Raw genomic sequence first — 22,463 nt, forward strand, 5'->3', positions numbered from 1 at the left:
GGGAGCCGCGAGTAACAGAACCTCAGGAACCGAACAAGGTTGCCAAGTACCAACTATATTAAAGTTTTGTCCGGACATATCCATACCTTCTATCGGAGTTTCTGATACACTTTTCTGAACCGTAATAAATCTGTTATATAGTCATGTAGGCCATCAGATTCCCATCTTCACGGTTTTGGTGGCTACATTATTTGCTTATCGGAATTTCCGTTGCCGTCATGACCTGGCCTGACAGGTGCTGCCGTCTTATCACGTGACCGAGCGGAGTCGAGGTCAGGGCAGGTCAACCGATTAATTAATCAATTAATTGATGAATTAATTAATGATTAATTAATTAAATTAATCAGAAATTGCTTAGAAAGTACACCGATTACCATTTTTATGATTCTACCATCCTTTTCATGTGAAAAGCGGGCACGAAATACGAAAAAGTACCGATGTCGCGTTAATTTTCGCTCCGGTCCCATTGTGCGGCGGTCCGGCGGTCAGAGCCTACATAATGAACTAGCAAAAAAGTCGATAATTTTTACTTTGACCTGACCTGTGACGTCATCGGTGACCTCGAAGTCAATGAAAATAGGTTTCGCTCGACAGTTTTTCCAGGGCTATCAGACGCCGTTTGAATTTTCACGATCGGCCCAGTAGTTTCGGAGATAGGAGGGGGGCTCTGGAGAGCCCCCCCCCCCGTCACTCGCGTTATGGAAAATACCCCAGTCATGCGCGGGTTAACCCGCGAGTTGCTGGGGGGGGGCGTTAAACGCCCCCACTTTTTTCGCCGGGCCATAGCATAAAAACGGCGCGCCGCAGGCGCGCCAAATTTTGGGTACCTGTAGGGAATTGATTGAAGTTTATTGTGACAAAGTTTCAAAAAAATCGGCCGGAAAATTTTTGAGATATCGAGGTTTTAGTGACGTCATGATTTCTGAGTTTTCGACCAAAAACGGCATATGTTCAAAAAATCATATAAAATCACAGAATAGACATATAGACATGCCGTAAACGCCATTAGACTGCCAATACCATGGATAATCAAATGGCTATCTTCGATTATTGATTATCGTTCCGCATTTTCCAAAATCTTGAACTGAATCTTGGCAATTTCTCGTGACTACTTCACGACCATGAAACATGAATTTCTTAAATTGAACTTTTTTAGCCAAACACGTACGCATATGATAAAATAAATGTCACCATCGTGTTCTACGCCCCAAATTACCCATAAAACATGTGTCACAGGCTGCGAATATCAGTTTTTATTTTCGGGGATATGTGCCTGCCCGGTTGACCTGACCTTGACCCTGACCTTTGCTTGACTGACCCCTGCATGGAACTGACACTCTTGTAGGCCTTATATGATGGATTGTGCACCGTTTTGACAGAGTTTATGACGAGAGGCGCCCATTGCGAAGTCCTGAAGTCCATGCTACTGAAAGCCCGATTTCAGGTATTTGACCTGACCTTGACCTGACCTGTGACCTCAAAATTCAACTTTAAAGTACTCATCTGAAGCGTCTCGTCGCGTTCTTTCGTTTGCCGCCTCGTGCGTTTCGCTGCGCCTATTGGTTCTCGAGTTATCGGCTGGGGGCGTTTAACGCCCCCCCCCCCCCAGCAAACGGTGGGTGGCGAAATACCCCAGCAACTGCCGGGTTAACAAAATACTTAAATACAATACAATACAATAAAATACAAAATACAATAAACAAAAGACTATATTTTTGAAGAAACTCTCTTACATTGGCAAGAAAAGACCAAATTACCATTACCCAGGGGTCGGCAACCTTTTTTAACCCGCGCCCCACTGGGGGGGGCTATTTATAGCCCCCCCTCCCGTTTTTCTGCAATAACTTCCAAACCGCTTGACGTATCGACGCCAAACTTTCAGTACCTTCGGCTGCATCAATTTGACACCTTGTGTCAAAATTTGAACTTCGTACCTACCATAGGTCGGCCGTAAATGACGTCAGAGTGACGTCATGTTCGGCCGATTTCGACGCAAAACATTGAACCGCGGCAATCGCTCCCAAGAGCTCAGTTTTTAAGCTAGATCCAATTTCTTTGCATGAGAGGACTCAGAATAGACTGCGCTATCAAACTGCTATCTCGGATTTTCAAAATTTTGAAAATTTCGAAAATGTTATATAATAAAACTCAAAATTTATATTTTTACATTTTATTCGAAAATTTTTTGACTTTTCGAAAAAAACCGGAATATATGTGATAGAACGCATTATTATGACTAACTCTAGCAAGTTTTAGCTAAATATCTTCAAAAATGGCCAAGTTATACGCATTATTGCCAAAAATTAACAATTATTAATTTTTCAAATCAATTTTTCAGCATGAATTTGACATCGTACGCCAATATAAATAGCACCATCGTGTTCCTGAGCTCAAACTGCATCCAATAGACACCTTTTTTGTTGAAAAATTTTAACTTCAAAATTTGACCTTTTTTGACCTGAAAGTGACCTGACCTGAGCTAAATTTGACTCAAAATGACCTCGAATGACACAGACGACATCAAATTCGAGATCTCTGACCTAAATGGACCATAAAACATGTGTCACGTGACCGATGGATGATATAATATTTTCGTGACCTGTGATGACCTGACCTTGACCTGAAAATCAAAGTACAAGTTTGGTACCCTCAGAGTATCTAGAGCATCTGTTCACGAGTGTGTGAACCAAAAATGAGCCTGATCTGACTTGTAAGTCGGCGGCCAGAGCCCAAAACGTGAACAAGCCAAAATGCTAATAATTTTTACTTTGACCTGACCTGTGACGTCATCGGTGACCTCGAGGTCAATGAAATTAGGTTTCGCTCGACAGTTTTTCCGGGGCTATCAGACGCCGTTTGAATTTTGACGATCGGCCCAGTAGTTTCGGAGTTAGGAGGGGGGGGCTATGAATAGCCCCCCCCCCCCCCAGTAGGGCGTGTTATACGCAGACCCCAGTGGGGCGCGGGTTAAGTGCGGGCCGGAATGAGATTTGGAAGCACTGGGCGGGCTGGAGCATATAGTAAGGTTACAATTTGCTACAATCACAAGCAATGTTTGGCAAATATGACAGCGTTATTACCTAATATATATTTTAGCTGTGACAGTTCGCATGCTTTGCCCGGCGGGATAATCCTGCAGCGGTTGAGAGGCGAGTTATCCCGGAGATATAAATTAAACGAGTAGACCGCGTGAGGCCGCCAACTGCACGCAGCCAGCAGTCGTTGCTCCTGCACGCAAAAGCTGCTGATCAAATCTTACTGTTGCAAGTTTTGTCTAGAAGTAGAATTAGACAAAAGCATCTGCAAATGGTGCTTATAAATGCATGGAATGTGTGAAGGAAGAACTATTGTGCCAACGCACATTAAAGGGACTATCCCACCTTCTAAAATGTTGTTAAAACTAGTTAAATTGTGCCCGACTTTATAGATTGGATGACCAGGAACACGGTTCTGGCATTTATTTTTTATTAAACATCTTAGGCTTCCCATATTCCAAACACAAACTTTCAAATATGTGACGTCACAGCCCAAAATTACCTCCTTCCCCAGGCCACATTACTGTCATAAAGCTGATTCTTTTTACTCTGTAGGCACCACAACAAAGTTCAGACCAAGTTTTAAGCGATTTCTCAACGAACAAACCCATTTAAATCAGAATGACTAAACGAGGTGACGTCACACTAATGGTCGCTCCATGTTGAAGATAGGGCCTTGTACAAGGCCCATTTTCAAATGAAGGGAACGAATTTCTTCAACACTAAGAGGCCGCGGGGGTTGCAACCTAGATAGATAGTGGTTTCTGAACCTCGCCGCAAACTTGGCTATCTCAACTCAAACCCCATGTTAAAGGTGGGATAGTCCCTTTAAAGTCACTTTTATATCTAAGTCGATTTCTGAAGGAACCGCGGGCCAGAACACGATGTAAATCGCTGATACCAGCCGCGGGCCAGACGTCAGATGGTCGCGGGCCGGATCCGGCCCGCGGGCCGTAGGTTGCCGACCCCTGCCATTACCATATGCAAATCGTAGCTGATATTTATCGCAAACGTTTGTAACTATGACATCGCTTGGAAACTAGACGCAGAGACACGTAAAAACACCTTTTAAGTCACTTCAAGTGCACGCGATTGGGACGTATCTGCCATATGTAAGTCATTTAAATGCAGGCCACCATTTCGCACTGTTTGCGAAGAACTTACAAGGTGTTGTTGATAGTGTTCTCGCGTTGTGTTCTTGTTTCTTAATAGCTTAATTAAACTCAACTTTATATTCACAAACTGTTTTCACATTTCTCTGGTTTTGTATTTCACCTCTTTTCCGACATCAAAAACACTCTCTTTAAGCACAAATTTCTTTAGTTCCTCGCGCATGGAGGCACATGCTATTTCTGCTGTTTTACTTTCGAGAGTAACACCAGAGTATTATCCGGGATCCTCCGGAACATCACCCCCCACTCTGAATGAACCTCCGGTCATTCAGAATCACTTCAGACCACATCAGCTGCATCCCTGGATCATGACAGTCACCCACCGATGGCGTCTACAGTCATCCTCTTCAGACATCCAGCTCCAGTCGAACAGTCTTCGTGACTGGCCTCTTATATACACCTTTTGCCGTCTTAACTTCTACAACACGGACGAGCCCATCTGGTCCTGGGAACGTCTTCGTGACCCTGGCTAGCGGCCACAGTCCTCGGGGTGCATTCGGATCCACCAACAGCACCAGTTCACCTTCACGCAGGTTTTCAGATTGCTCAGTCCATTTTTGCCTGCCTTGCAGAGTTGGGAGGTACTCGCGAATCCAGCGTCGCCAGAACTCCGAGCTCAGTTGCAGCAGGCGGCGCCAGCGTCTTCTTGTCGTTTCTGCATCTCCATCATCATCAGGTATGAAGTCGAGCCTGGTTTGGCCCAACATGAGCGACGCCGGAGAGATGGGCGGCTGGTCATTCGGATCAGATGAGACACTCGCCAAAGGTCTCGAGTTAAGCAGAGCTTCAGCGCGGCAGAACGCTGTCTGTAGCTCTTCATCGCTGAGATGAGCCGATTCCAGCGTCTTCCGAAGCGCACGTTTTGCGCTCTTCACCATTGCTTCACAGCCTCCGTTGAAGTGAGGAGCGCCTGGAGGCGTGAAGTTCCACTTGACACGCAAGTGCGCGGTCCTCGTTGTGATGTCGCCCTGGTCCAGGCTGCTCGCCAGCTTCTGTAGTTCACGGCTCACTCCGATGAAGTTCTTCCCATTGTCTGAGGTCATTTCAGCAGGTACACCTCTGCGAGCTACAAATCGCATGAAAGCTCTGAGAAAGCTGTCTGTGTCAAGGCCAAAGGCGACCTCGAGATGCACCGCTCTGGTCTGCTGACACAGAAAGAGGCACAAGTAGCGCTTGGTTCTTGACTTGCATCGGCCCTGCTTGGTTTCAAACGGCCCAGCAAAATCCACTGCACATCTCAAGAAAGCCCGATAGAGCCCCTTTACTTCACTGGTGCGTTTTGGAGCCATGAGCTGGCTTCTGGGTAGTCGGCGCCTCTTCACACATTCTGGGCATGACCAAATGCATTTTTTCACTTGCTCTCTGGCGCCGATTATCCACACCCTCTGACGAAGCTCAGAGACGGTGTGTTCGATTCCCAGCTCGTGATCACCATCTTCATGAACGTATCGCACGAACAATTTCGTCACTTCATGATGCTTCGGTAGCAGCACCGGATGTTTGGCGTCGAAGGACAGTCCACTCTGCTGTAGACGGCCGCCAACTCTCACTAATCCGTTGCTATCCAGCGCTGGACACAAGCGACGGATCTTGCTGTCTTTGCACACGTGCCTTGAGTGCACTACGTCATTGTCTTCCTCTTGTGCTTGCAGATGACGTCGCTCGTCCTCGAAGCACTCCTGAGCTTTCAGGAACCAGAAATAGTCGGCTTGAGTCAGTTCTTCACTCGAGAGAGAACCACAGGAGCTATCCGAGTTCTCAGATTCAGCCTCGGTTCTTCTTTGTTTCAGCCTTTTCACGAAGCGGAGCACCCATGCTGTCACTCTGATGAGCTTCATCCACTTCGAGTAGCGTGCTGGCTGTAGCCGGAAGTCTGTGTCCATCTTCTTCGCCCGCGCTGAGTGAGTAGTTACTTTTTCTTTGCGGAACTCACTGGGGTCGCATGCCTGTTCAGAGATGTCTCTCTGTTTTGGCCAGTTCTCAGGTGACTCCAGAAGGAATGGAGGTCCTTCCCACCAGAGGCTGATGTGCTTCAGGTCTTCCAGCTTGACACCTCTACTGGGGAGATCTGCTGGATTTTCCGTTCCAGGAATGTGTCTCCACTGATCAGGACTCGTGAACTCCCGGATCTCTGAGACGCGGTGAGCGACAAACGGTTGGAAGCGCTTGACGTCATTTTTTATCCAGCAGATAACGTTGAGCGAGTCCGACCAGAACACCACGTCCGTCAGCTGAATCTCAAACGCAGCGCAGACCTTCTTCACGAGCCGCAGGCCAAGTAGCGCAGCCATAAGCTCGAGTCGAGGTATGGTGACCTTTCTTGACCTTGGTGTGACCCTAGCTCGAGCCAGAGCTATTCTTGACACGATCCCTTCTTCACAGTCAGTGACGACGTAAATCACAGCGGCGTACGCCTGCTCCGATGCGTCTGAGAATACATGCAGTTGTTGTGCGTTTTCACTGGAAAATGAATGAACGCACCTTGGGACAGTCAATGAGCTCACCTCCTGAATATCTTCAAGCCAGGTCAGCCATTCAGCTTCCATGTCGGGCGGCAGTGGATCGTCCCAATCCAGACCGCGAGCCCAAGTCTCTTGAAAGATGATCTTGGCGGTGATGGTGAGCGGGCAGATCAGACACAGTGGGTCGAAAACCGCAGCTATTTTCTTGAGACAGAGTCTTTTTGTTGGCCGGTTTTCAGGCGCGGCGTCTGAGGAAGTGGTAGCGCAGATTCCAAGAGTATCTTCATCAGCATTCCACAGAAGACCCAGCGTCTTGCTTGTCTGATTTGGGCCAGCTTCGATCTTGAATTCCGGCTCCTTAGCGCGCTCCTTTTCCGGGATACTTGCTGTTACATCCGAGCTGCTGCTTCGCCATTTCCGTATGTGCATGCCTGCCTGCTTCATCACATCAGTGAGTTGCTCTCTTGCTTCTTTGGCTTCCTCTTCAGTTTTGAAGGAGCAGAGCGCATCATCCATGTAGAATGATCTTTCCACGGCTTGAGCGGCGAGAGGGAACTCGGCAGCGTGTATCTGAGCATTTTCCTTCATGACATACTGAGCAGCGAAAGGTGCAGCCGCGTTTCCAAATATCCATCGCTGGGCTTCGTATATATCTGGCGCCCTCTCTGCTTCACCGTCGCGCCATAGGACGCGGTGATACTTCTTGTCTGCGTTCGCCAGCTTCACTTGGAGAAACATCTCCTCGACATCACCCGTCAGAGCGATGGGATGACGCCGGAATCCCAGTAGAATCTCGATCAGATCGCTGCAGATTGAAGGACCTGGGTACAGCTCGTCGTTCAAGCTCCTTCCCTGGTACTTTGCCGCAGCGTCGAACACCAGTCTGATCTTTGTTGTTGCCCTGTCTTGTCTTATCACTGGAAAGTGAGGCAAGAACCACCCTTCACAGGTGGCGGCTGTCCAGTTTTCATCACCGGCGGCTATCTTCAGAAAGTAGCCTTTCTTCACGTAATCTTCGAAGATCTCACCGTACCTTTTCTCCATGGCTTCATCTTTACGTTTCTTCATATTTTCCTCCGTTTTTCTCAGCCTGCTGAGCGCATATCCGAAATTTCCGGACAGATTGGGCTCATCATTTCGCCAGGGGACATTCACTTCATATCGCCCTCCTTCATGCTTCATCTTCTCAACTTTCTTCATCGCTTCTTTGTCTTCAACTGACAGAATCTTTTCTTTCTGCTCCCTTACACCGATCACTTCTAGCTCTGTCATCTCTCGCATGGCCTTAATCTCTTCCTGATTTTCCACTTTCAGCTTGCTTCGGATATGGGTTCTCAGGGTCTTGATGCTTTCCATTTCGGCTCCACTGACCGGCCCGAAGGCGGTCCAGCCCAGTGGGGTTTTCACCGCCACTGGATCACCGGGAGGCCCCTGGATGGTTTCCTCAGGTAGAAACAGGGACATGGTGTCGCCCGTCAGGCCGATAAGCATATCAATGCCGCCTTTCCTGGATACGGTCGGGAACGGGATCTTCTTCATATGATCCCAGCGATCTTTCATCAGGTTCCAGTCGATTTTTGTTGATGCGCTGGACAGATCTTTGATGACAAATGCGCTGAGCTTGGCCTTGTAGCCTTCATCCACTGAGCTGAGTTGAACCTGAGTTTTCTTCATCCTCACTTGTGAGCTTCCGTTCACCGTCTCCAGGTCCACATCTTCATCTTCTCCCTGCAGCTGTAGCTCATTCGCAGCGGCCTCAGTCAGGTAACTGGCATCAGAACACGGGTCCAGAAGTGCACTCACAATGACTGATCTCCCATTCGCAGAGAGCTTCACTGGCACCGTCTGAAACGCCACTCGATCGGGGTTCGATTGAGCGTCTCCAGATGACTTCTTTGTGCGAAACGACTGCTTGGAACTTCTCTGTGTCTGGGTGGATGGGACGTATTCTGCACCAGCTACTTCAGCTTCGTGAGGTACCGACCGACCTCCCATTGCTCCCTCACGGCCAGTAGTCGCGGGCTTGGCTGTAGCGTGCAGCAGTGTGTGGTGCGTGCCTTCACATGAATTCACCGAGCAGCCATTGAACTGCCGGCAGTTACGCCCCAGATGATGGCCAGACAGGCAGCGGAAACATATCCTGTTAGTTTTGCAGTAGTGGTAGCGACTGCTGACAGTCCACCGGGTGAAGTGCGGGCAGTTATCCAGACTGTGCGGCTCGTTGCAGTACAGACACGTTGCTCTTCGTTCAGGCTGTCCGACGGTTTCCGTGCTGAAAACTCTTTTCGGCTTCTTCGGTACGGTCTCCGCATTGCCTCTGCTTTCAGGTCTCTGCTGACCGGCCAAGCTTATCTCCTGCGCCTCCCGCTCACATACAGCTTCATCTGCCAGCCAGTCAGCGAACAGAATCAAGCTGTCCGTCCTGTTCCCATCCTGTTGCCACCGCTTGTAAGTTTTCAAATATGATGCCGGCAGCTTCTCCTTGACCAAAATGTAGTATGCTGACATTTCGGTCAGATCCGCCACACATCCACTGTCTTCCAAATTGGTCACTAGGTTCTGGACGCAGTCAGCAAGATCATCCAAGTCTTTGCAGTTTCCGGCTCGTACCGGCTTCATCGCTCGGATCTCTTCAAGTTGACGTCTGATCCGTCTTCCCGTTCCGCCGTATTTGCGCTCCAGCTCGCTTCTGGCCTTTGTATACCCGGCTGCCGTGGGATTGTATCGGCTGACGAGCTTCAGCGGGTCACCGCCGAGACAGGCTTTGAGCTGTATCATCTTGAATTTTTCCGGGATGTCTTCGTCTCCCACAAATGCGTCGAATGTTATCTTCCAATTTTCATAGTCCTCTCCAGAGAACACCGGCAGTTGAGGACTTCTTAGACCATGCGTGGTCCAGTCCATCTGCGTTCTTCTCACTCCTTTGTTTGCTTGGGTTCCGGACGTGCTCGCATCAGTTGAACTTGGTGCGTTTGCAGGCTGCGGGTTAATCTTCTCGCGAATGGCTTTATTGGTCAACCGAATGGTTTCTCGCGATTCTTTCTCAACCTGCTCCAGTTCCTGCCAAAGTTCTTTCTTTTCGCCTTGATCACTTACTTCTTCACAAAGTGATTCCGTCAGTCCATGCATATGCTCGATCAAATCCTCTAGTGATTCGATGGCATCGGTTGAGTTTCCAGTTGTGATCTCACCGCTCTCTACAAGTGAAGTGAGTCGTCTTTGTGTTCGGTGAAATTCACGCATAGTCTTGCTAATGTCCCTTTTCAGAGGCATCGTTGAATCTGATTTATCTGAACTTTCCGAGTTATCTTGATCGGCAGCTTCTGTATTGTCAGCTCTCCTTTTCTTCTTCCCTGCCATATTACTCAAAGCCAATTCAAGACACCAGTTACCTACGTTACTTCACATTACTTTACTCTTTAAATTTGCACAAGGCGTTCAAAGATTTCTTAATCACCGGCGAATCCGGGTCAATACGGCTCCAGATGTTGTTGATAGTGTTCTCGCGTTGTGTTCTTGTTTCTTAATAGCTTAATTAAACTTAACTTTATATTCACAAACTGTTTTCACATTTCTCTGGTTTTGTATTTCACCTCTTTTCCGACATCAAAAACACTCTCTTTAAGCACAAATTTCTTTAGTTCCTCGCGCATGGAGGCACATGCTATTTCTGCTGTTTTACTTTCGAGAGTAACACCAGAGTATTATCCGGGATCCTCCGGAACACAAGGATTGATGCTCAAACAATCATCATGGGGAGTGCAGGTTAGAGTTAGCAAGCTCTCGTGAAATGGATGTTGCGCATTCAGTAATCCGAGTCTTTCTTAACCCTATTATACGTGTCGGCCTTGCGATATTCTTTGTATTTCAAGACACCGACGTTCGGTGGGAATAAAGCCAATAAGCCACGCAGTGGACCATTTTCTTTTCTTGGAGAGAGCTGCCCACGTCCAATGTTAGCATCACACCAACAGAATCGGGCACGAACCACCACCAGGTCCCCTCGGGTCCCTCGTGCGCTCGGAGGGGGGGGGGGGGGTACAGGCGGCCGAGAGGGGCACGCACCGTTCGGCGTCCCCCTGGATGGGGAGAGGGAGGCGCTGAGAGAGGCGCGAATCATGGTCGCATCCCTCCAGACCACCGTCCGGGGCAGAGCAGCGGCCGATTGTCTCCGATGGAAGCCCTGAACCCCTAACAAACAAACAAACAAGGTCTCCGATGCGCGCGGCTGCGCTGAGCGGAGTTCTGATGACCTGGCATGTGAGCACGGCAAGCCAAGTCACAGAACAACAGGTCAACAGGACATCAGCGCAGCCGGCACGACGTCGGCGTGCCGGGCGGACAAAAACACTCCATAGGAGAAAAACTGCTGTTTGACCAACAGTCGTAATCAACCCAAATATTGAGACACGCAGCAGCAAGTCGCTGGCATACAAAAACTCTAGGTCTATGTTAAGGAAGTCGGGGCCGTTCTATTTGCGAGGCTTCCTACTAGCTCCTCATCCAATATCGCCTTCAAAAGGCCTTCGGGCGCTGTTAGTTCTATGCCGGATACGGACCGGACAAATACCGGCAAACGCTACACGGCTATACTCGAGTCTCCGGCACTGCAAGTCATGACCGACCGTTAGCACTCGCCAGCTTCTAACTGGATGAACGAACGACCTGGGCCAGCCGCACACTGGAGTAGGAACGCCGTGAGCCAGACACTAGCTACTGTACACAGTACATACGGGCGTAGAGATGCGGCCGACCGTGAATTGGCCGCAATAACTCAATCACATTCGAATAACAATTCAGTTGTTTCCTGGCTCACAATACTCACAATACGGGAATAGGCCGTGATCCTATTCCCGCGTTCATTTGCAGCTGTCTGATTATAAGCGCAGTGTGCCGACACATCGGATCATTCCCGGGAATAGCTCTGCGGCGCTGCGTCCCCATCCCACCCGACGGGCAGCGGCGGCATAACTGGATTCCGCCACCCCGCCCGGTTCAAAGGTGTTCGGCAGAGGTCACGGGATGTCGCCCCGACGCCTGGGCGCGACGGCTTCTGCTTCATCCCAGCTTCCACACAAACCTAGGTGCAATAACGTCCCGAAATTGGCTGTTAGTCAAGAACTTTGCCGCCAAATGGCTTCGTTTCGCCCAGTAAGCGCAGTATTTATGTGGTGGGGGTCGGGCTCGGCTGACTGAAATGGCTGTATTGATTGCTATATCACAGTCGACGACTGCGACACCCGGTAAAGTCTTAGACAGTGCTGTGCTGCGATACCACCTTTAGCCATGCCTGCTATTATACCCCTGGGGCCCATGTGTGTGACATATGGGGAGTCTATATCGGGGACAGATAGGGTTCCGTGCGCTTCTGCTTCGATGAGCAGGTCCGGGATCTTTGAATGGAACTCAGTGGATCCCGATAGGTGACCGTATCAGTAATTGGTTAACAGTATTCTCTGCAAGTAGATCCCTGTATGCAGCACGGCAAGTCTGGTGAAAAGTGTATGGAAAATATGATTAATGATTCTTTGTTTAGTTCTTATTGTGAACTGTGATATTGGATTTATCCGGGATCCAGGTATGAATCAACATCAATAAACTACAGAAACTCTTTGCATTGCAAGATTTTCAAATTTCATTCGAGGAATTCGATGTTGTCCGGCCATACATGAACGCGCATCTTAACCAAAAACATTTGCCACACAAAATTATTTGCTATCCAAAATTATTTGCTATGCAAAATTATTTGCTGTATAGCTCAATCGGTAGTGCAGTACATACACATTTTTCATCCCACTCATCTTTCCACCTCCCTCTTTCTGGCTCTCCCTGCCCCGCTCTCACCTTAGCAGGGGCCTCGCGCACGGCCCGGCCGTCGCTGGCCGGTGCAGCGGTCACCGGGGCCGACAGAGAGGAGGGCACGGGCACGGGCAGCAGGCCAGCCGGCAGCGGCCCCGCCGACACCGGCACCACCTGTCAGCAGAGAATGGCACGGGCTGTCAGCGGAGACAGACAAAAACACTTGTCATCAGAGACACACGTTAACAGCTGTCTTACGACGGAATCTAACAGATCCAGGTCAAAGCCCGTCAACTCGTGGACGTAGGACTCTACCAAAAATGAGCAACAGACAAAAGTCGCAGGCTCAGCTCGCGACAGTCCATTCTTCGGACGAATACCTAGGTATAGAGGATCAGAAGAAGCCACAGCGAGGCACCTCCTAGGGTGGACGTATAAACGTTGAAAATAATCCTGCATCGCTGTATGGAAGACTTCGGCGTAATGTATGCAGCGGCGTGTGTGACACGAGTGTTCATGTGGAGAAAAAGAAGAGCGAGAGCCGAGAGGAGATAAAAGAGAGACGAGAGATTTAACGGAAAAGAGAGAAAGAACAAGACCACATTATTGACAGTCTCTTTATTGGTTTACGAACGAAAGGAAAATGTCCAGGGAGTATATAAGTATCCAGAAAGTGAGACGGCGCGTCACCGGCAGCCGACACCTGTGAGCGTCAGCCGCGCGTGTCATACCCGAGCGGAGGGCACACGTGCGGCACATGCACGGAGCAAATCAAATCCACCGGCCGGCCGTTACATAAACAGCTCTATATCGGTGTGGGGATCAGAGGCGCCGGCCGGTGTGCCTCGGATACATCACACGCTCGGTGGCACCCCTACAGACGGCCGCGCGCGCTGTCACAGTTCCACCTTCACCGGCGGTGACACGGCCGTCCACCGAGGCCAGGCACGGTGGTCGCAGCTCGCTGTCACGTGAAAGGCTTTATATAATATCTTTAAATAGGCTGTGTCTTATTAACTTTTCACGGCTGAAAGATGCAGGCTATAGAAAAATAATTGGTAATGCTCTCCCTTTTGCCACCTCAGCTCCAGCATGGCTCCGGTAGGCGCTCAACAGGGCAGTCAAGGACAGGATACACCACGGCTCACCATACCGCACCCAAATGGTCAGCTGAAGGGTTAGCCGCGTATAACCCTAGTCCCCTAGTTATGTAAAGCATAGACTAAGTTGTAGTACTACAGTGTTAGATATAGAGCAGTCTATGTGTACAGTTATATTCAAACCAGAACTTTGACAAGAAAATCAGCTTACCATAATAAAGCAATAAAAACAGGCCAAGAAATAAATATATTAAATGCAATTACAATATTAGGAACCAATGTAATTTAACGTTTCTGCTCTCCGAGTATGGCTGGAGTCGTTATCAATGTGAGGATGGAAAGTGTGGTGTTTATAATACTGTCCAGAGGTCAGCCTGGTCATCACAATCAGATAATGCGTCCAGTCACCACCCTGTCCCATTCCTTACATAGCACACGTATCTGGGAGTCATGGTGCGGAGCAGACCTCTCTCACACACACACACAGAGTAACTCAGAGACTAATGGACGATAGGAAATCATCCATTGGACCGGACAAAGACCGATTCCCATGCTTCAGGTCACTGGACAAATTGTCAAAGGTTAGATGACATTTGGTAATTGGTTTTCTACAATGCATTAGTATTGGCCATTATAGAGCAAATATCGTTTACAGTTGACTGAGACACCTCGTGGGCGGCACTGCACAGACCATATCAATATTACGGTGCGCTGCGCGTCATAGGCCAGAGTTCTAGCATCGGACGTCAAAGAGCCGATAACAATAGAGTGAGGCATACAACTACAGACATGACGGTAAACAGCTCAGATTAGCGCAGTCGGAAACACAGCAAACGAATTTAAATAATCCAGAGTGCAGCTGATAAAGGTAGTCTGAAACGAATACACCGTTCCCGCTTTTAAACCACGCTATTGGCAGTTTCAAAAGAAAAAGCAGAACATCGTTCAGCTAAGTCACTGCCTATTAATTCAGAAATGGAGCGAAATCACGAGAGCATCCCTGGAGAGAGAGCCATATATTCAGCCAGACATTTGGATAACATTGGACGAAACTATACCAAGTTCGCGAACTTCAGCGGGATGGCCTGCGAAAGTAATGGCTCTATTTTGTTGACTTGTCTAGTTGGCCCCAAACCCCGCCCGCAGGCGCGTGCTCTGAAGGACCTACTTCTGAACTACTCTGAGAGAGCCAGTCTAGTCCGCGGGTCCCCGGGGGGGTCTCCTCACCTGCCGGGCGGGCGCCACGTGCCCGACCTGCGGCGTCTGTCCCAGCGACACGGCGGCGCCGGCCGGCGCGGCCGCCGCCCGCTGCAGATCCTGCCAGATGTCCGTAAAAGTGTCCCCGCAGCTCGGCATCGGCGGCATCGGAGGCATCGGCGGCATGGGCGGCGTGGCCGGCTGGCGAGCGAGGTGCGCCAGCCGACCGGAGCCCGCCACCTGCAGACGGAGACCCAGGAGGGGTGTCAGGGACACGGGGCGAGTATATGGGACGGCGGACCCAGTGTCAGGGACGGCGGACCGAGTGTCGCGGAGAGCGAACAAGTATCGGTGAGCGGCGGACAAGGACTCACATCCGGACAGCAGCGGCACGGGGTCACCGGTCACGAGAAAATACACGCCAGAAACAAACGCACTCTAGATGCACCGGCAGCTAAAAGTGCGTACCGACCGACCTGAAGTCACGGACAGACAAGGACATAACTACATCCTGGCATATCCGCCGACACGGGGTCACGGACACACGGACACACGGACAGGGCCGGGGGACGGGCGCACTACAAGGCACTCCGTCGCATAGTAGCCAATTCCCCAGCAGGCAAGCAGCTACAAAGCTAACAATAGCCTGTCATAATTGAACGGCGAAACACGGCGCAAAACATCGCCTGTTAAACTTTGGGCGTTCAAAGGCGTCGGGCGCAGTGCGGCGCTGTCGAATCCGGCGCTGTCCCAGCCTGCATTACAGTCAGGTCAGATTGCTGTCACCGCTGTCGCGCGGCCCTGTCAGCGCTGTCACCTAAACTGGCGCACTGTCCTGCCATCCCTGTCATAGCCAACGACATGTGTCATCGTTTGAACAGTAAATTTGCGCACCGGCTGCTGTCATTACACATGTCGACGATTTTTATCACAAGCGTTATATAAGCGGCTTCAGTATACTTCGCAGCGACGCTGTGCGGTATGTCCGCATCCCTACTCTAGGTATGGGATGGGGAAGCTGCGCAGCAGAAAAAGGAGGGCGATAGCCCCCTCTCCCTCCTCAGCAAGTCACAGGTCAACCCCCGCACGTTCCACTGCACGGGCGAGATGGGGATCGGTGCACGAAAGGGAGGGGGGGGGGAACTAGCCAGTGGACGGCGGGAACTGGAGAGAAACAGATCACTGGTGATGGAGACCGACGGAAAATTGGCCCCTGAGAGGGAATAGCGGGGAAACTGGATCTCTGACGGGGGTGCTGAGAGCATAGACCCACTGGCGGGGGTAACGAGGGGGAACTATGAGGACTTAGGAGAGTCTGGCCTTCTATCGATGGGGATTGACCTTCTGACAGTGGAGGGGGGGGGGCTGAGGGGAAAACCCGTCCTTCTGTCGATGGGGATTGACCTTCTGACAGTGGAGGGGGAGGGGAGCTGAGGGAAACCCGACCTTCTGTCGGTGGGGAGTGACCTTCTGTCGGTGGGGAGTGTGGGGGGGGGGGTACCTGACCTTCTGTCAGTGGGGTACTGAGGACAACTGACCTTCTGTCGGTGGGTAATGAGAGAACCCGACCCTCTGTCGGTGGGTACTGAGGGGACTGACCTTCTGTCGGTGGGGACTGACCTGTCGGTGGGGAACTGACCTTCTGTCGGTGGGAACTGACCTTCTGTCGGTGGGGACTGACCTTCTGTCGGTGGGTACTGAGGGAACTGACCTTCTGTCGGTGGGTACTGAGGGAACTGACCTTCTGTCGGTGGGGACTGAGGGAACTGACCTTCTGTCGGTGGGGACTGAGTGGGACTGACCTTCTGTCGGTGGGGACTGAGGGAACTGACTTTCTGTCGGTGGGGGCTGAGGGAACTGACCTTCTGTCGGTGGAGCTGAGGGAACTGACCTTCTGTCGGTGGGGACTGAGGGGGACTGACCTTCTGTCGGTGGGGACTGAGGGGAACTGACCTTCTGGCGGTGGGGACTGAGGGAACTGACCTTCTGTCGGTGGGACTGACCTTCTGTCGGTGGGGACTGAGGGAACTGACCTTCTGTCGGTGGGGACTGAGGGGAACTGACCTTCTGGCGGTGGGGACTGAGGGAACTGACCTTCTGTCGGTGGGACTGACCTTCTGTCGGTGGGGACTGAGGGAACTGACCTTCTGTCGGTGGGGACTGCCACCGCCGCCCGGGGAAGCCCGGTTGACCGCCGCCGCCGCTGGCTGAGGGACCTTTTGGGCCGCCTGCCGCTGCTTCTCCGGACTGCGGGCTGGCTGGGGCGCGACGCGACCCGGCTGCCGATCCGCTGCCGTCCTGGCCTCCCTCTGCTGCTGAGCCGGTACGTGGTTCCGGGCCTGTAAGGTAACAACACGCTAATGAGGTTCGTAAAAATGAAAGAGCGGTAACGCCACAAGACGATGGCAGGCACTTCCCGCTACTCTGGCGAAAGCTAAGTCAATTAATGATACCTCTTCGGGAAAAGCCTTCAATAGGGTGCACTTTTATACGACACCTTTTCTGTGAAGCAGGTAAAATGAGCTTTTATATTCGGAGCTTAAATGTCACCACCCAGAGCAGTAAAAAAACCGCAAATAATGTCAATACCAGGACATCGGTATCCAACAGTGGGACGGACACCGAACTGCGAATTAATGCACAGCCTCCCGTTCAAATAAAGCGGATCCGGGAGTCGCCACAAAACAAAAGGAAATAAATTAAGGTAAGATAAAAGCATTACATGTTACTCAATAAGAAAAGCTATTACCTGTACTGCGATGTCTAAACCAGGGAAATACCAGCCACCATTCTGACAATCGCTGCCCGCTCTACTTTCTGGTAGCCCTCCCCGACGGGACTGCATTGATAGCGCCCCTGGCGTTTTTTTTTTCTCGATTGTTCAGAAAACGCTGGATAATGGATACCTTACATCTAAAACCACCTGTTACATATGCCGCCCGACCTTTACTTAGGCTGGACGTTTCGGCATCTACCTTTTTTCTGGTCCGGTCAGTTTAGTGACCTATAATTTCAAATAAAAAATATATCGGCACGATCCTACAAAATGATTTTTGCAACATTCGACGACAAGAATGTTTCATAGCGAGACTAGCTTTCGGAAGGTCTCGGGTTTCTGTGTAATTTAAATCTGTGATTCTCTTATATTTGCACAGATTACCTGGTAAAAGGTCAGTCATGTAATGGACTTCAGTTCATACTTCATATGGCGTCATTTACAGCGTCACTGAGGTCATTTGAGGTCACACCCGTCCGTCGTTTCCGTCCTCAGGATGTTCAAATCCTTCTCATCCACGCCGCAACCCTCTCTCCGGGCTGGACAGGCACCTTTATCTCATGCGGGCTGCTCCCCTGGAGCGGCACCGCTGCTCCCAAGGGAGCACACCCGTAGCAGGGTGCAGTGAGTGCTTGAGGGGCTGATCGGCCTGTCCTCTGGACGGGCTCAGCCCCGGTGACTCACAAGGGTGCCTGCCCAGACCAATGTCTCCCCTAATTCCTATCACCCTTCCGGCTCTGCAATGGTCTTGTCAGACCGAAAGGGTTATGCAGAAAACAAAGTGGTATGGTGAGCAAATGCGCATTCATCCTTCTCGTACACCTATCAGAAGGAAAGTCCACTCCAGTCGGGTCTGTTTTGATTCAAAGAAAACTTCGAGACAGAACGTGAGAAAAGCTTTCTTCTCTTAACCCGCGCACCGACGGGGGGGCGGATATCCGCCCCCCCCCCCTGAGGTTTTTCGCAAATAGCGGGAAAACCGCGGCGCGTAGCGCCGCGAAATTTGGTACGACTATTCTCTCATCAATTTTACACATGGTGTGCAAGTTTGAACCTCCTACCTTTTAAGGTCAGGTCACCAGGTCACTTTGAATGACCCAACCTCAAGTCACTTTTTTGCAACTTTGTCACCGTGTCAGAGCTACAGTAGATGTCGGAGGCCTTTGAAAGTCGCAGGATGTTATAAGGTCATTAGTAGCTACAATTTGTATATCTCGGAATTTTGATATCGGTGACCTAAGGTCAGGTCAATTTCGCGACATCCCCATTATAAGTCAATGGGGAAAAATCAACTCCCTATTTTTACCACTAAAACGGGTCCGAACGGCCCCATATACCATACATGACTTCATATATGATCAACCTTCACTACCTTGAGGTCTGTTTTGCTGTTGGGCAGCTGTGAGGTCATGTGACGTCATCAAAGGTCACCAAAGGTTTTTGGCCAATAACTCCGTACAGGAACAAGATACAGCCGCGTGGATGGTCTCATTGTGTTCAGCTCGTCAAGACGCATCGAATGATATACATGATGACCTCGAGGTCACGTGACCTGAGGTCAACCTTTGACCTTGACCTTTCGAGGTCAACATATATATCATTCGATGGGGATTGACGAGAGGATCACGATAATGCCCTTAGTTTGTTCCTATCTTGACTAATTCGAAAGTTATTCGAGAAAAACCCTCTCCATATCTAGCGCCGCCATTTTGACTTTTTCGACCCCTGTGACGTCATCTTTGACCTGACCTGAAAATGACCTTAGTAAAAATTGTAGATCTTGACCGTGCGTATCCGATGCCGTTTACCGCTTGTCGCTATCTTGCTTCGTTCTCGAGATCTCAGGGGGGCGGTCATCCGCCCCCCCCCCCCGTCGCACAGTGGGGATTTTTCCGATCTAGCACGTATTTATTCGTAGAGGGCAAACCATAGGTAGAATTGTAGCCAGATTGTGCACAGATGTTGGCTGGTGTATCCTGGTGAGAATTTTACCTGTAAATGTGCATAATCAACATAGTATAGGGGGTTCAATTGGACCCCCCGCTCAGCCGTTTGGCCCCTGATCAAGCTAGAGCTTCGCGGAAAAGTCAAGCGTGCTGCCTATGACGAAATTAGGCCGAATATATCCAATTTCAAAGTCCAAGGTCATAAGCTGACTTTCCAAGTCAGTTTAACCCGGCAGGCGGCGGGCCTACCAGCCACCTTCCGCGCGGTGGGGGGGGCATTTTTTTGCCCCCCCCCCCCGTATCTCCGAAACTACTGAACGGATCCGGAAAATTCAAACGGCGTTCGATAGCCCTGTCAAATTTGTCAAGGGAAACCAAATTTCATTGACCTCGGGGTCACCAATGACGTCACAGGTCAGGTCAAATACAAAATGTTTCACCGTTCACGGGGCTTCTAGGGAAAGCGCTATAACACCGAGTAAAACGCATTTTGTCGAAAATCAGCGATGAAGCGTCAGTTGTCTAGTACATATGTTGCTATTAGAGGTCACCGGTCATACCAGGTCAGGTCACAGGTCAGGTCACCAAAGGTCACCCTGGGTCACCACATGAGCCCAACTTTACTAAGGTTATGCGATGCATGTTTTATGGCCAGTTTTTCATTTCCAACTCAATGGTGTTGGTTATAAGACCATCAGGTACGGTAAAGGTCACTTTCTGGTGGAGGTCAGGCCAAGGTCAGGTCAAAAAAGGTCAAATTTCAAAGTTGATATTTTTGCATAAAATGGGTATCAAATCGATGCAGCTCGTCACGGGGAGTCTAATGGTGGTCTTTGTTTTGCGCTACGAGGTCTAGAATTGCTAAAAATTGAGTTTGAAAATTTGACGTCATCAATTTTGAACAGTTTTTTCGCTATAACTTGGCCAAAAAAAAGAGGTATCGATCTCAAATTTGGTATGTAGATAGAAGGCGGTAGGGATAGAAGAGGTAGGGATATATATTCCGGTTTTTTCGAAATTCAAAAAACTTTTTGGATTTTTCGGCTATTATATTCGAAAAATCTATTTTTTGATTTTTGGGGGCCAAAATCCAAAAAAATCGAAAAACCGAAATAGCAGTTTTGTAGCCCTTTTGATTCCACACCTTTTATGTCTAAAACATTTTTATGTATCTCTAAAGCTGTAGGCCTGACAGCTCTTCCCGCGAAATCTTTTTTTTTTTGGGTCGAAAATGGCAAAAATGACGTCACTCTGACGTCATTAGCGGCCAACCTATCATAGCCATTGGAAAAATTTTTGGTCACCATGTGCGCTAGCTGCTCCCGGGAGGGTACTGAAAGTTTGGTGACGATCGGCGCAGCGGTTCTCGAGATATATCGAAAAAACTAAGGGGGGGGGCAAAAAATTGCCCCCCCCCCCACCGCCGCCTGGAAGGTTAATGACCCAACTAAAGTTGGGAAATCGAGACCTCTTGAAACTTCGCAAAGTTAGGGTGTTACGGGGTATTTTGGGGTGCTGATCACGAATTTCATGTTAGTTTTAATCACAGACGATGTCTTTTTGCATTTAGGCCAGGTCGGGTCAGGTCAGGTTAGATCAATTAGTAGGCGTCCTGCCGGCCATCCATAGAAGTGTCACCTACTACTGATAGCTTCGTAACATGGAACGAAGGCACTAGAACTACTTCGTAAATATTCAAATGGCTGCTAAAATCGAAATCAGCACCAAAAACTGCCCTTGAAACAAGTAAAACTCGAAAAAGTGAACCAAAGTCATCAAAAGGTTAATGACCTTGACTTGACCTTCACGTGACCTTGACACCCACCATTATGCATGGCACCAACATCATTTCACATATTTGAACGTTTAAAACCACAAAAGACTGGAAACCGCGGATAATGTGAGCTGGCATACGCCGAATCGCGATTCCGGCCAAACATGGTCTCGAGAAATATGCCACAGGTCAAAGGTCAGTTGGGTCAGAGTCATGAAATTTTTAGGTTAGATGTAAAATTGATGATCTCGAGGGTACCGAAAGTTTCAACGCGATCGGCCGCTTTTTGCGCGAGTAATTTGCGGAAAACCATGGGGTTTTATCCGACCCCTTCCCCCTCCCCCTCCCCACAAGTGCGATGGTTAATAAGGTTACGGTATGTATAATTTACGCTTGTCATCCTATTCCTAATGAATGTGTCTCAGAAAATATGCATCATATAAATCACGAAGTAAAATTATTCGCCTATGTCCGGAACATACCTATATCGTGCTGTTTGCCCTAGCGCTCCTCGAGTGGGGTGTTAAGATACTCTAATGTGAATATTCCGTGTTCAGGCAAGTTTCGGCAGCCAAACTAGGCATTGTCTTGTGCAGAAGAAAGTGGCGAATTCGATAGGATATATTTCGGAGTGGAAAAGTGTGGAGAACATTGTTGATTTCCTACATTTATTTAGAATACCATTCCTTCAATATGGTGTCTGTAAGGGTTTTTTGTAAAGGGCATTTTTGTGACCTTAGTAAGGTTGTGGCATACTTTCTGTTTGCCATTCCATTCCTAATAAAGGTGCCTTTCAGACGATATGCAACTTTAAGACCTCGCAAGATTAAAACCAACAGGACAGGACAATGAAATTGAGCTATACTTTCGGGCCTTGCTGAGCCCATTGAGTAATCACGCATGAGTGTGAACTTTGGGCGCATTTTTCCTAGTTTTGCTGTGGACATACAGATAAAACAATGCCATATATGAAAAAATTTAGACATTTCTTAGCCCTACTGACACAAAAAATAAACAAAAATCCAAAAAATATTTTTTGAATTAATAGGCGCTAGATCGGAAAAATCCCCACTGTGCGTCGGTGCGAAGTTGGCGCAGACCCCCGTCGGTGCGCGGGTTAATCCAGTTTTCCACCTCCATCCAGCCTTCCCACGAAAGCAGACGTGAGCAATGGTTTACATTTTGCAGATAGATCCACATGT

The 22,463-nt window shown here is 49.4% G+C and overlaps 1 protein-coding gene across 1 annotated transcript in view; it reads right to left on the minus strand.

Annotated features, from left to right (window-relative positions):
- Window positions 1-22,463, minus strand: part of LOC122364087 (5'-3' exoribonuclease 1-like) — an 87,918-nt gene that overhangs the window by 19,647 nt on the left and 45,808 nt on the right. Inside the window, exons 20-23 of the mRNA XM_043334151.1 lie at window positions 16,910-17,104; window positions 16,365-16,385; window positions 14,796-15,005; window positions 12,514-12,642 (exon numbers count right to left, since the gene is read on the minus strand). Of these exons, the coding sequence (XP_043190086.1) occupies window positions 12,514-12,642; window positions 14,796-15,005; window positions 16,365-16,385; window positions 16,910-17,104 (555 nt within the window). The remainder of the gene's footprint in view (window positions 1-12,513; window positions 12,643-14,795; window positions 15,006-16,364; window positions 16,386-16,909; window positions 17,105-22,463) is intronic.

This window comes from Amphibalanus amphitrite, unplaced genomic scaffold, assembly GCF_019059575.1.
Source record: "Amphibalanus amphitrite isolate SeventyFive unplaced genomic scaffold, NRLGWU_Aamphi_draft 000655F_arrow, whole genome shotgun sequence".
NCBI lineage: Eukaryota > Metazoa > Arthropoda > Thecostraca > Balanomorpha > Balanidae > Amphibalanus > Amphibalanus amphitrite.